Genomic DNA, 14,529 nt, shown 5'->3' on the forward strand with positions numbered 1-14,529 from the left:
TCCTGGAAATAATAAGGCAGCAAATAACAGCAGTGTCAAAGAAGATTAGCAGATACGAAGCCAGAATTACACAACACAGGCAGAATCTCCGATTCCAGTCGAATCAGAGACGTTTCTGCCAAAGCATAGAAGGAGAAACTGCAAGTAACATAGAAACACCAAATAAAGAAGAAACAGTGCGATTCTGGGGGAAATTATGGGACAATCCAATAGATTATAATAAAAAAGCAGGCTGGGTGAAAGAGGTCGAAAAATGTAACTAACAAATGCAAGATCTAATAATAACACAAGAATTAATAAGTGAAAGAGCAAAGAAAATTAAAAATTGGACTGCACCAGGCGACGATGAACTGCATGGCTTTTGGCTTAAACACCTATCAAAACAGTTCAATCACATTTTGCAAGGAGGTGATATTGAACAATGGCTAACAACTGGGAAAACTCATCTCATCATGAAAGACCCAGCAAAAGGTGCAGTTCCAAGTAATTATAGACCGATAACCTGCCTGCCAACCATGTTCAAATTATTAACTGGAAAAATAGCAGATGAGGTCATGCAACACTTATTAACTAACAAACAGCTTCCAGCTGAACAGAAAGGAAATTGCCTGAACACCAGAGGCACAAAAGACCAGCTGCTGATTGACAAAATGGTTTTAGAAAATTGCAAGAGAAGAAAAACCAATCTAAGTGTTGCATGGATTGACTACAAGAAAGCCTTCGATTCATTGCCTCACACATGGATACGAAAATGTTTAGAAACAACTGGTGTCAGCAAAAACAATCAGATATTTATTTAAAAAGCAATGAGCATGTGGAGTACACAGTTAACAATCAATGGTGAGACACTTGGACAGGTTAGCATTAGAAGAGGCATTTCCCAAGGGGACTCACTATCCCCTCTGTTGTTTGTAATCGCCATGACCCCACTTTCACAAAAAAACCATCCAACATTTCTAAAACATCCAGTAAAATCAACCATCTGCTGTACATGGACTATCTGAAGTTGTATGGAAAGTCCCAGTCAGAAATCGAATCACTGCTAAACACTGTCCGTATATTCAGTCGCGATATAGCAACAGAGTTTGGATTAGACAAGTGTGCTGCATTAATAATGAACAGATGAAAAATAAGAAAAACAGAAGGAATAGGACTACCCAATGGAAGAAACATCAAGAACCTGGAAAAGAAAGAACCTTACAAATACTTGGGCATTCTCCAGGCTGATAACATTGCAGACACTGAAGTTAAAAGCAAAATTGGAAGTGAATACATCAGGAGAGTTAAAAAATGCTCAAGTCCAAACTCAATGGCGGGAACACCATATAAGCCATAAACACCTGGGCTATACTGTACCGGTTATCAGATTCACTGCAGGAATAATAGACTGGACCCAGGCAGAGCTAGAGACGCTAGATCGTAAGATCTAGACTGCACCCCCGCAGTGATGTAGATAGGCTATACCTCCCTTGCAGCTCAGGTGGAAGAGGAATGCTGCAAGTCCATCAAACAGTAGAGGAGGAGAAAAGAGGCCTTGAAGAATATATCAAGGACAATGAAGAAGATGCACTTCAAATGGTCAATAATGCGAAACTATTCAACACCAATGAAAGAAAGCAGGCCTACAAGAAAGAACAAGTCAAGAACCAAGCAGAAAAATGGAAAATTAAGCCCCTGCATGGTCAATATTTGCACAATATAAGTGGAAAATCAGACATCACCAAGACCTGGCAATGGCTTAAGAATGGTTGCTTGAAGAAAGAAACAGAGGGTTTAATACTGGCTGCGCAAGAACAGGCACTAAGAACAAATGCAATAAGAGCAAAAGTCAAAAAATCCACAAAAAACAGCAAGTGCCACCTTTGTAAAGAAGCAGATGAAACAGTGGACCACCTAATCAGCTGTTGTCAAAAGATCACACAGAGTGACTACAAACAAAGGCATGACAAGGTAGCAGGGATGATACACTGGAACATCTGCAAAAAATACAAGCTACCTGTAGCCAAAAATTAGTGGGACCATAAAACTGAAAAAGATTGTAGAAAATGAAGATCTAAAAATATTATGGGACTTCCAACTACTAACAGACAAACATCTGCCACACAATACACCAGATATAACTGTAGTCGAGAAGAAAGAAAAACAAGTTAAAATAATCGACATAGCAATACCAGGGGATATCAGAATAGGACAAAAAGAAATAGAAAAAATCACAAAATACAAAGATCTACAAATTGAAATTGAAAGGCTGTGGCAGAAAAAGACCCAAATAATCCCAGTGGTAATTGGAACCCTGGGTGCAGTTCCAAAAGACCTTGAAGAGCACCTCAACACCACAGGGGCCACAGAAATCACCATCAGCCAATTACAAAAAGCAGCTTTACTGGGAACAGCCTATATTCTGCGACGATATCTATAACAACAGCAACAACATTGACAATAAAATTCTGGCATCCCAGGTACTTGGGAAAGACTCGATGTCTAGATAAAACAAACCAGTCAATAACACCTGTCTGATTGTGTAAAAAAGAAATAATAAGCAAATGAAACAGTGGACCACCTAATCAACTGTTGTAAAAAGATCGCACAGACTTACTACAAACAAAGGCATGCCAAGGTAGCCGGGATGATACACTGGAACATCTACAAAAAATACAGGCTACCTGTATCCAAAAATTGGTGGGACCATTAAATTGAAAAAGTTGTAGAAAATGAAGATGCAAAAATATTATGGGACTTCCGACTATAAACAAACATCTGCCACACAATATACCAGACATAACTGTAGTTGAGAAGAAAGAAAAACAAGTTAAAGTAATCGACATAGCAATACCAGGGGACAGCAGAACAGAAGAAAAAGAAATAGGAAAAAAAAAATCACAAAGTACAAAGATCTACAAATTGAAATTGAAAGGCTGTGGCAGAAGTAGACCAATATAATCCCAGTGGTAATTGGCGCCCTAGGGGCAATTCCAAGACAACTTGAAGAGCACCTCAACACCATTGGGACCACAGAAATCATCATCAGCCAATTACAAAAAGCAACTTTACTGGGAACAGCCTATATTCTTTGATGATATCCATAACAACAGCAGCAGCATTGATAATAAAATTCCAGCATCCCAGATCCTTGGGAAGGACTTGATGTCTGGATAAAACAAACCAGTCAATAACACCTGTCTGACTTTGTAAACAAGAAATAATAATAATAATTAGTTAATCCAGCTCAATAGTGTCTACATTGATTGGCAGCAGCTCTCTAAGGTTTCAGGCAAGAGTCTTTCCCAGTCCTACCTGGAGATGCCAGAGACTGAACCTGGGAGCTTCTGCATTCTGCAAGCAGACGCTCGAACACTGATCTACAGCCTCATCGACAGCCTCATCGGGGAATATCTTACTGTAGACAGCACCCATTCAAATGCAAACCAAGGCAGACCCTGCTTAGCGAGGACATGCTTGCTACTGCAAGACCAGTCCTCATAACTGCATAAAGGCATGGGGATTTTCCATATTGCACTATAGTGCAAAAATTTTCCTTAAAACCATATGAGGTGCACCCCACACAGACCGGTTGTGCAAGCGTAAGCATGCTTTCAGTAGCACAGTACTAGACTACAAGATCCTGACTTGGTGCAAGTAGCTAGTGCAGGAGCCTTGTGCTAGTGCAGGGCTGCACAACTTCGGCCCTCCAACTACAGCCCCCATCATTCCTGCCTATTGGCCACTGTGACTGGAGATGGGAGTTAAAGACCAACAACAACTGGATGGCCAAAGTTGTGCATCCCTGTGCTAGTGCTACAGGGCTTGCACGAGCACATAGTTAGGAGATCAGCCAATGAAATGTGATTCTGAGTAAACATGCCTAAGATTGCACTGTTTATCAAGCAATCAACAGTATAGCCCAGGGGTTCTCAGACTTAGCTCCCCAAACATTGCTGGACTACAACTCCCAACATCCTCAGCCTTTGGCCATTGTGGTTGGGGATGATAGGAGATGTAATACAATATCTGGGGACCCATGTTGAATATCCCTGGTGTAGCCAATTGATAAATGTCCTTTTTTCAGAAAGAACTATATGGGATTGCCTTTCAGCCTGTTCATCTAGTAATTTAATATAGGAACAGTTCACACAGCACATTCCATCTAAATGTCATTACTCCTGAACTGCTGTGGGGCCACATGCATCTCTATTGTCTTTGCAGGTTCTTTCAGGATGCTACTAGAGCGACTGCAGTCAAAACAAAAAAAGGACTTGTGGCACCTTGAAGACAACAGCTTTTTTGTGGCATCTTTCTGCATCATGAAAATATCTCATGGGTTGTCTGAACTCTATTATGGCACTGTCATCCATCCACCACTAGGAAAGGGTCACATTTTTGACAACTGAGTACATACCCCATAAAATTTTGAACTTTTTTCTCAATGTCTACGCTCGTAATCAGCTGTGGATACAGGTTTGCAACATGGTCACACATACGTCTGAAATAAAGAGGAGGGAAATATTATTCTATTTTTTCTTCCATTTTTAATTTCACAAATACAGACTAATAAGCCATCTAATAATAACAGACTAATAATAATAATAACAACAACAACAGACTAATAATAACAGACTAATAATCTATCTATCTATCTATATATGTTTCTCCTAGGTGTGCCAGGGAAAATGAGTTCGCCTGATTGGCTGGCGCAGCGCACCCAGGAGAATTTGACCAGCGGCGGGCCAGGCTGTGGGTGGCGACGGTGGCCGCAGGCCCGTCTGGGCCACGGAGGCGAGGCAGCGGGCCCAGGCGAGGCGGCAGCGGGCCCAGCCGCAGCAGCGGGACTCGGCCTGGCAGCCTGGGCAAGAGGGTGAGGGTAGGGGAGAGGTAGCCGGCCTCAAAGAGGCCAGCCGCAGAGGCTAGCGAGCAGCGGCAATGGGCCTGGCAGGCCCAGCCTCAAAGGTGGCACTCGGCCCGGTAGTGGGCCAGGCCGCAGAGGCGCTGGGCCCGGCTGCGGAGGCGGCTCACGGCCAGGCGGCGGCGGAACCGGCCACCGAGGCCAGATGCCCGCGGGAGGCTGGGGTGGGAGGGAACTGGGCGGCAGGACTTCCGTGTTCACCGCCTGGGCAGAGGAGCAGCAGCGGTTGCCGCCGCCCGGTAAGTACTGTAAAATGAAATTCAGGGAGAGGGCAAGAGAGAGTGGGGTGGGGGCGGGCGAGGGCAAGGAGGGGGGAGGGGAGAGCAAGAGAGAGTGGGGCAGGCGAGGGCGAGGAGGGGGAGGGCAAGAGAGAGTGGGGGAGAGGGGGAGGGCAGGAGAGAGGAGCAGGCGGAGGGGGAGGGAGGGCAAGAGAGTAGGGCGGGGGAAGAGCGGAGGGCAGGAGAGAGGAGCAGGGGGGAGGGCAGGAGATACTGGGGCAGGAGGGTGAGAGAGGGGGCGGGGGAGGGCAGGAGAGGGGGAGGGGGAGAGAGAGCAAGAGAGAGTGGCGAGGGAGGGGAGGGGCAAGAGAGAGTGGTGAGGGAGGGGAGGGGAGGGGACAAGAGAGTGAGGCGGGAGGGAGGGGAAGAGGGGGCAAGAGTGTGGGGCAGAAAGGAGGGAGGGGGATACAGCTGGCCCCAAAGAGAGCACAGATGCTCTGTGTGGGTTGGCTAGTAACACTGGCTCTTACTTATAGGTCAGATGCACAATTAAGAAGCAAAAAGGGCTGATATTATATGCAGCCTATTGGCTCTGTAACGGTCTGCCCTGGGGCTGCTGAGGACTCGTAAGCTGCCCAGACACTGTTCACTGAGTGCACTGCAGTGGAGGAAACAGCAGAGGTGCTGCTTGCACAACCACTGGTTATGAATAGCACTGGGCAGAGGTGCACCTAGGTCATTTTGGAGCCTGGACAGAAAGGCCACCCCCCCCCCGCTGCAAGTTAAGCATCAACAGTACATCATCCCCCTCTACACACACACACACACACCATAACACATGCAGTATTTTTAATACGTGTGTTCTTCAGGGTACAAACAGCAACTGAACTCACAAGAATGTGAGAATATAAAACAGGTATGTTTCTGCAATTATGTGCTAGCAGAAACACTTCAACACACAACTTAATATATTCCCATCCTCCCACATATTTCTTTCCCCTCACCCCGTCTGTTTATATTTGAATATAAATGGTTTTCCAGTGTCAGAGTTCCCTGAGGCCGAGACTCTGCTTACCACTGCCCTTTGTGGTGACTTACTATACTGCAGCAGTTTTCGAGTCTTCAGGCTCTATGCTGTCCCCACCACCGTGAGGCCAGTATTGGCTTCCTTACAGACAGGAAGAGTATAAGAGGCTTCCTGTCTAAAGCAGATCTTGCCTCAGTTTCAAGGTATTCTGGCTGTTGATGTGTTTGTTCTTGCTATGGCCGAGTTCGGACATACTGGGAAACTGGAGGTCCCTTCACCTCTGGTTTCCAAAGCTGCACATCCAAACTTGGCAAACTGGAGTTAAGGGTTAAAAGGGTTTGGCTGCGGTTCCCTCACCAAACTCCATTCTGTACCTTTGGACAGAGTGGAGTTTTGCCGCCCTTAACTATGGTTTAGCAGTGCCAGTGCTACATTCAAACACTGGCAACGCAGTTTGGGCCTGATGGGACCAGAGTTGTGGGGAAAAGCTCCCCCCTCACTCTGGCTTCTTCACTTTTTAGCCTACTTTCCAGTAGGCTTATTAGATTACCCAGCATTCCGTGTGTGTGTGTGTGTGTGTGTGTGTGTGTGTGTGTGTGTGTGTGTGTGTCCCCCTCCCATGAACTTCACAATGCCTGGACCAATATAAACTAAATTTGATATGGCTGTAGGGACACATAGGGATGGCTCAATGTAGTTTGTGATGATGTCATCCACTAAAATTCAAGATGGCGGACGCATGGACATTTGAGGCGCTAGTGGGCTAACCTGTGGATTTTAATCAAATTGGGTACAGTTGTAGGGACACATAGGGGCACCTCAAACACAGTTTGTGATGATGTCATCCACCCCAATTCAAAATGGTGTACTCATGAACATTTGAGGTGCAAGTGGGCTAACTTGTGAACTGCCTAACCGATTTGGACCAAATTTAGTCCAGTTGTACTAGAACAACTTGTCTTTTGACCTACTTGTCTTCCAGCCAGGGCAAGAGGGCAGAAATCTGAACATTGATTTCTTGATTTGAAATGGCTGATAAGAACATAGTTTCAGAACTTCTACTTTATACCTTTTTGTCACTCTCTTCTTACCATTTTAAGTACATGCCACTGATAACTCATTAAACAAAGACAGGTATGAAAATAATACAAAGATTTCAATCATTCATTCTACATATTTCAAACTTGTAATTATTAATGTCCCAATCGAAGTTTTGAGCTGACTTTTTCATATCACATATATTGGAATTACAGAAATTGCAAGTGTGACTTTTAAAGTTCGGAAGAAAGACAAAAGTGAAAGGGCACCTTGCTCTCCCTTCACTTTGAACAATGAGTAAATATTTGTTCTGGATTAGACCACCCTTCCATAGTTTCACTACCCAACTAGTACTGAATTCTCCTCTATCTTGCTCAGATGACAAAAAAGCCCGAGGCCCTTTATAAGACTGTCAAGAAATCATATTATTAAAATTTCAAGCCTCATTATAATAATTCAGTCAATTAAGTGTACAGAGATACTTACGAAGCAGTGAGATAGCCTTCTAAGATACCTGCACCATACATGAGGACTTCATTACTTACAGACTGTCTTCCATAGCCTGCTTTGATTTCAAGAATTCCCCAACCGGTAGACTGTACAGTGTCATTGTAATAGCCATAAATGTCACCATTCTTGTCCAATACATCTTTAAGCTGGAAGTTCTTTTCAGCTTTCACCCAATATAGAGTTGCATAGTGGAGATCTGCAAGTATATCAATAAGGATATTTGAGAATTAGAATGCTGCACTGCAAATGGCAAGCAGACATATTTGGTAACTCATTTTGAAGGGAAAGTGTATATGTATGGGAATTAAAATGGCAGCAAGGCGGAGGGCTGAGTTTTCCTTTCTAGTGGCCACTTCTAATCAAATTAAGGGGATTAAGTACTATACGTATGTCTAATTGTGTACATAAAAGACTGTCAATAGAAGGCTCATATATGACAAACCAACAACATTTATGGGATTAATGTGGATTAGTGTTGAACTAGGAACTGAGTTCAAATCCCCATTCAGCCATGAAACTCTCTGGGTGACTCTAGGCCAGTCACTTAACTCTCAGCCTAACCTACCTCCCAGGGTCGTCATGTGGATAAACATAAACTATGTACACCGCTCTGTAATACAATATCTGGGGACCCATCAGAGCAGGGGACCCATCAGAGCAGTGACTGTAGGGGCTGTGAGGGTCATTAAGGAGAAATTGGTGGAAATCAGATACCTCTTCTTACATGAGTGGAAGCATCTTCCAAGGCATAATTTCCCCAGAAAAAACAACATAGCATTGTCTATGAAACATGCTCCTCTAGAAAGAAACTGAAAAGGATTCTATATTCAAATCCAGAATTTCCCCCCCTCGACTTCCGGTTGGAGTGCCAACGAGGCTGCATGCATCCCGACAGGGGAGACCGAGGAGGAGTTATTGGGGGGGGGGGAGTCTGAGTCTTCATAACACCACCACCACCACCCTGGATTAAAGGGTTTGGATGGAGATTGCCCACTGCATCCCCCGGAGCCTGCTCCTTATCTCAAATGCTGCGCTGGAAGGCACAGCTTTGATTTAAGTTGAGCGGTGGGGGTTGGGAAACAACTAGCTGAATTTCTCCTTTGGAAATCTACGGACAGAAGCCTGTCTGGCATTCAATTTCTTTCGGTTTGGATTATAATTAATGGTTAAAGATCAAGAAGCTCACCCTGAAGCATGGTCAGTGATAAATTGCTGGAATTCTATTTGCTGTTGCTGTAAGGATTGGACAGATGTCAAGCCACTGCCGTGAAGTCCTTGTAAGAGTCTGCCAGCCATAAATTAAGGTTGGGAATTTAATTTGTGTATCAAATGCTGGAGCTTAAGAACTGAACTGATGGTTAAAAGCTTTAAAACCTAAAGCAAAATAGTTGGGACTACTTTGTTAGTCATCCTGAGAGAGTTAAACTAAACGAGGAAGTGAACTGCTGTTTGCTGTTTGGTGGTGAATGATGTCTATTAGAAAGTGCACCAATTAGATGAAGAAGGCGGATCATTGAACCATGGGAGAACTGAACTTGCGGTGATAAGATAGAAGGGTTGCGGTCTGGAGCTGAGCTTATTTGGAAATAATTGGAGGCCTGTACATTTTTTTATAACAAGGATACTGAAACTTTCTGTAAGAGCTGTGTTGTTGGGTTTGAACATTTATACACTGCTGTATGAGAAGAAGAGTTGAAAATAATGCAAAAAGCTAAACAGCAGAACCAAACACAAGCCAGAAGGTTTTCTGTTCCAAACCCAGGCCCGGGTGAAGGAAAAATGTCTTTGAATCTGAATGAGACATTAGTTGCTATGAAACAGTAATTAAAAGCAAGTTCTGGTACCTTGTAACAAGTTAGTCAAGATATACAAATATTGAATAAAAGAACATCAAATATCGAGGAGACAGTGAAAAAAATAGCTGATGACAATAAAGAATTTAAAAGAAGGGTGGAAAGTTTGGAGCAAGACCTGGGATCATTAAGAGATGACAGGGAGAAATTACTAGATCAGATGGCTTTGCTGGAACTGAGACAAAAAGAGCATTTTCTGAGGTTTAGAGGGATCCCAGAAAAAACTGGGCAAGATATTTAAGAAGTGCTTAGGGAGGAACTCGCACTACTTTTGGGAATTCCAAGTGAAGAGATGGAGAAACAGAAAGATTCAGTTTTTCGAGTAAACTCGGCATATGCTACAGCAAACAAAGTACCCAGAGACTGTATGGTTCAATTTAACTCCAAATCGAATACAGAGCAGATATTGCAAGCACATTTTGCTAAAGCCCTTACCATTGAAGGCCAACAGGTAAAAGTTTTGAAAGAAATAGCATCCAGGATCTTAAGGAAACGTAAGGATTACAAATTTTTAACAGATGCTTTAAATACCAATGGAATACGCTTCAGATGGGAAGTGCCTGAAGGGGTCTCCTTCTTCTACAAAGGGAAGAGGAACAGAATTACAGAGCTCCTCAAAGCACAAGAATTTTGGCGTAAATACAAAAAATGTTTAACCCCAGAACACTCAGTGCCTTCAACACGTAATTCTAATTAGTCAAGATGGATTACAAAATAGTCTCATGGAATGTCAATGGACTGATAATAAAACTTATGGATTAAGGACAAGCAAAAGACTATTCAAGTCATTAAAAATTTTCAGCAACAGCTCTCTATGTTGGTATTAAATGAAATTGAATGGAATTTAAAATATGTGAAGCAAAAGTCATTTGAATTTGCAAACAAACCAGGAAAGTTATTGGCTTGGAAAATTAGAAGTGAGAAAAAGAAAAAGTACATATCCAAGATATCTACCAAAAAAAAAGACTTTCCTATGATGAAAGGGAAATAAAAAGGGAATTTTCAGATATTACTCTGAATTATATAAAGAAAACAAAGTAGAGGATATAAAAATTGATAAATTATTGAAGACACAAAACATTCCACAACTTACCAAGGATCATATAGAAATTATGAATGCACCAATATCAATAATGGAAATAACAGAAGTAATACATCAAAGTAAAGTTAATAAAGCACCAGGGCCCAATGGCTTGCCAGCTCTGTATTACAAATCTTTTAAAGATCAGTTATTACAGCCTTTGCAATGGACGGTGAAAGATATTCTGCAAAAAGGAAATATGCCGGAGTCTTGGAAGTATGCCAACATTGCAGTAATTCCAAAACCGGATCAAGATCTAACGCAAGTCAAGAATTACAGGCCAATCTCACTGTTAAATAATGATTATAAACTTTTTGCTGCTATTTTGGCAAGGAGAATGAAGGTTATACTAAGAACTTTTATACATGAAGATCAAGCAGGGTTTTTGCCAAAAAGGCAACTAAGAGACAATGTGAGAACAGTCCTGAATGTATTGGAGTATTATGAAAAACATAACGACAAACAGATAGCTATGATCTTTCTCGATGCAGAGAAAGCATTTGACAACGTCTCCTGGCAGTTTATGTGGAAGCTACTGGATGCAATGGGAGTTGCTAATAATTTTATTAAGGCCATTAAGACAATATATTTGGAGCAATATGCCAAAATTATTATGAATGGGGAACTATCAAATAATTGTAAAATTAAAAAAGGAACTAGACAAGGTTGTCCACTTTCCCCATTACTTTTTATATTCGTTCTGGAAGTGCTTTGTAGAATCATCAGAGAAGATGACCAAATACAAGGCCTGAAAGTAGGGAAACAGGAGTATAAACTCAGAGCCTTTGCGTATGATGTGGTGTTTTTTCTAGAAAATCCATTAGGGAAGATCGGAAGGCTCTTGGAAAAAAGAAGGCTTGGAAGGCTCTTGGAAAAAAACACTTTGGCCAATTGGCTGGGTTTTATATTAATAAGAGTAAAACGAAGGTGCTGACAAAAATATGGACCAGAAATCCAATGACAGACTTTATGAAATAAGCGAATTGAAAGTGGAGAAGAAAATCAAATATTTGGGTGTCTGGCTGACAAACAAAAACTCTTTGTTGTTTTCAAATAATTATATGAAAATATGGAATGCAGTAAAAATTGATTTGCAAAGATGGACTAGAATGAACTTATCTTTAATGGGAAGCATTTCAGTTGTGAAGATGAATGTTTTACCTAAAATGTTGCTTCTTTTTCAGACTATTCCTATAATTAATACATTAACCTGTTTCAAGCAATGGCAAAAGGACATTACTAAATTTGTTTGGCAAGGGAAAATACCAATAATTAAATTTAAAAATTTAACAGATGCTAAAGAAAGAGATGGTCTTACACTGCCTGATTTAAGGTTGTATTCCGATGCTGTTTGTTTGATGTGGTTAAAGGAATGGATAACATAAATAAATCTCAGAATATTTGATCTGGAAGGATTTGATAGAAGGTTTGGCTTGCACTCATATCTGTGGTATGATAAAAGCAAAGTGCATAAAGACTTTCTTAATCAGTATGTAAGAAGGAGTCTAATGGGAGTGTGGGTAAAATATAAAAAATGGCTGGAATGTAAAACTCTATTATGGGTATCCCCGATTGAAGCTTTGGCACGTAAAGTGACAAATATGCAACCTGAATGGGATACCTATAGGGATTTGTTATGTTTTCAAGAGAAGGGCTGTAAATTTAAAAAACCTAAACGAAGTACAAAATCTGGTTAGTAACTGGTTTCAGTACCATCAGCTAAATACAATTTATAAGAAAGATCTTAAAACTGGATTTGAGGTTCAAATGTCAAGATTCGAGAAGGAGTGTGAAAATGCTGAAAGATTAGTCTCTAAGATGTATAAGTTGTTGCTTTTGGAGGAGACAAGAGATGAAGTGGTTAAAACAACTATGATAAAATGGGCTCAAGATGTGGGTCATAATATAGATATGGCTGCTTGGGAAAAATTATGGAAAACTGATTTAAAGTTCACTGCATGTTATACTTTAAAAGAAAATTATTATAAGATGATGTATAGGTGGTATTTGACACCGAAAAAAATAGCATTAATGTATAAAACTGTTTCAAACAAATGTTAGAAATGTGGACAATGTGAAGGAACTTTTTTTCATATGTGGTGGTCATGCGGGAAGGCAAAGGCTTTTTGGGGTATGATATATAATGAGCTGAAGAAAAATTTTTAAATGACATTTCCTAAGAGGCCAGAATCCTTTCTGCTGGGAATAATTCAAGGAGAGTTATCCAGAAGAAATCTAACTTTTTTAATGTATGCATCCACGGCGGCTAGAATAGTATATGCGCAGAAATGGAAAGACAATAAAATGCCCTCAAAACAAGACTGGTTGATAAAAATTTTGGAATATGCTGAGATGGCAAAACTTACAGCACTTATAAGGGATGGAAATTTGGAATGTTTCAAAGAAGATTGGGAACCATTTTTATTTTACTTAAAGAACTATTTTTCTAATATGGACCTTTCAGCAAGGTTTGAAATATAGTAATAACAGCAGGTTGGGTTGGGTAAAATCGAGTAGCAATGTGGAGTATGTATGTTTTGAATTATTATAGCAATGGTTTATATGTATAGTTAACGTGAACCGCACAGACAGATAAGCGGGAAGTCAATATTTACTTAATCAAATAAATGAATGTAGTTGGATTGTAAAGCTATTGTAAAAGCCAATAAAATTTTAAAATGCAGAAAAATCTTTTCACTATATGGCATCATCCATGGCTTGGCCTTGGAAACTTAAAAACCCCCCGCAAAAGAGGTTTTTGTGCCTATTAAACAGATACTGTATATGATCGCATATAAATGTTAAACAATAAAAGTTAGGAGACTGGAGGATTCACAACCACTAACTACTTGCTCCTCACACATAAATTCAGGTTTGAAATAATTCTCTTTGAACTATTTCTGTATGATTGTGTGCTTCCATTCTGCTTCAAGAGAGGCCCAGTTTGTCACACTGACAGCTAAAAGAAACCTCTTTGCCTTCCAGTCCTACTAAAATATAGCTGAGAAAACACTCGTTTCTTTTACCATTCTGATAACTAAGATAAGATAACTATCTTATCTGATCAAAATGAGGAGGCTCATCTTCTCAGTTCCAGCTTCTGATTTTTACATCCAATGTCTCCATTAGTTTAACCTTACTTGACTTACAGTGTGCCAGTTTTGTACCTTCACATATCAGAAAGCTATTTTTATATTAACTGCTGGTTTTTTAACTTAAGCAGACTGAAACATGCTATTATTGTTAATATTAAAATACCCTAACGTCTCAATCTTAGACAAGTTATATGAAGAAGTGAGTTCTACTGATTTCAGTAGGACCTTGTTCCAAGTACTCCCCATTACTGCCAGACACTAGTCACTTTCAGTTAGATAAAACAGGTCAAGCTATAAGTACAACAGCTGACAGTTCAGACATTAGAGTCCTGGGCCTAGTTCAGTGGCACAACTATTGCCCTCAATGATTGTGTCCTGAACCCAACTACACACCACCACCACCCTTTGATGCTCCTTTGACTGTTGTGCTGCACAGTCCAGAGTAGGATTCCCTCCAGCTTCTGTGTGTAGCATCCTGTGAGCTGGTCTTTCTCACAAAAACTGCACGGTGCTAACTTTCACTAGTCATTCTAATAGCAGTCATTAGAGCCAGCCAGATCTGTCCCACTTACGAGGAATACAATCAGGCTTCAGCTGATGCACACACCTCGGCACCGCAGGACACAGTCTGTGTAAACCAATATGATCAAAGGGTCCAATATTTCTAAGTAGTATTCTCACAGAGACAGCACAGGAAAACATAAGAGCACAAAGCGTCCCATTTAACAGAAAAACATGTCAACAGGACTTCAGAAGTTTAAAGTTTCAGTAAATATTTACTTGAAGCTTTTTTATCCATCCTTTCAA

The 14,529-nt window shown here is 41.0% G+C and overlaps 1 protein-coding gene across 9 annotated transcripts in view; it reads right to left on the reverse strand.

Annotated features, from left to right (window-relative positions):
• The window catches only part of PLBD1 (phospholipase B domain containing 1), a 77,865-nt gene that overhangs the window by 40,506 nt on the left and 22,830 nt on the right, over nucleotides 1-14,529 (reverse strand). For 4 of the 9 annotated variants that reach the window (XM_053257175.1, XM_053257180.1, XM_053257178.1 and 1 more), the window contains exons 2-3: nucleotides 7,670-7,889; nucleotides 4,397-4,480 (exon numbers count right to left, since the gene is read on the reverse strand). In XM_053257175.1, coding sequence (XP_053113150.1) covers nucleotides 4,397-4,480; nucleotides 7,670-7,889 — 304 coding nt within the window. Of the gene's footprint in view, nucleotides 1-4,396; nucleotides 4,481-7,669; nucleotides 7,890-8,879; nucleotides 8,981-14,529 lie in introns of those variants that run through there. The other 5 variants (XM_053257183.1, XM_053257181.1, XM_053257182.1 and 2 more) reach the window with 2 other exon arrangements.

Source organism: Hemicordylus capensis, chromosome 5 (genome assembly GCF_027244095.1).
Source record: "Hemicordylus capensis ecotype Gifberg chromosome 5, rHemCap1.1.pri, whole genome shotgun sequence".
Classification (NCBI taxonomy): domain Eukaryota; kingdom Metazoa; phylum Chordata; class Lepidosauria; order Squamata; family Cordylidae; genus Hemicordylus; species Hemicordylus capensis.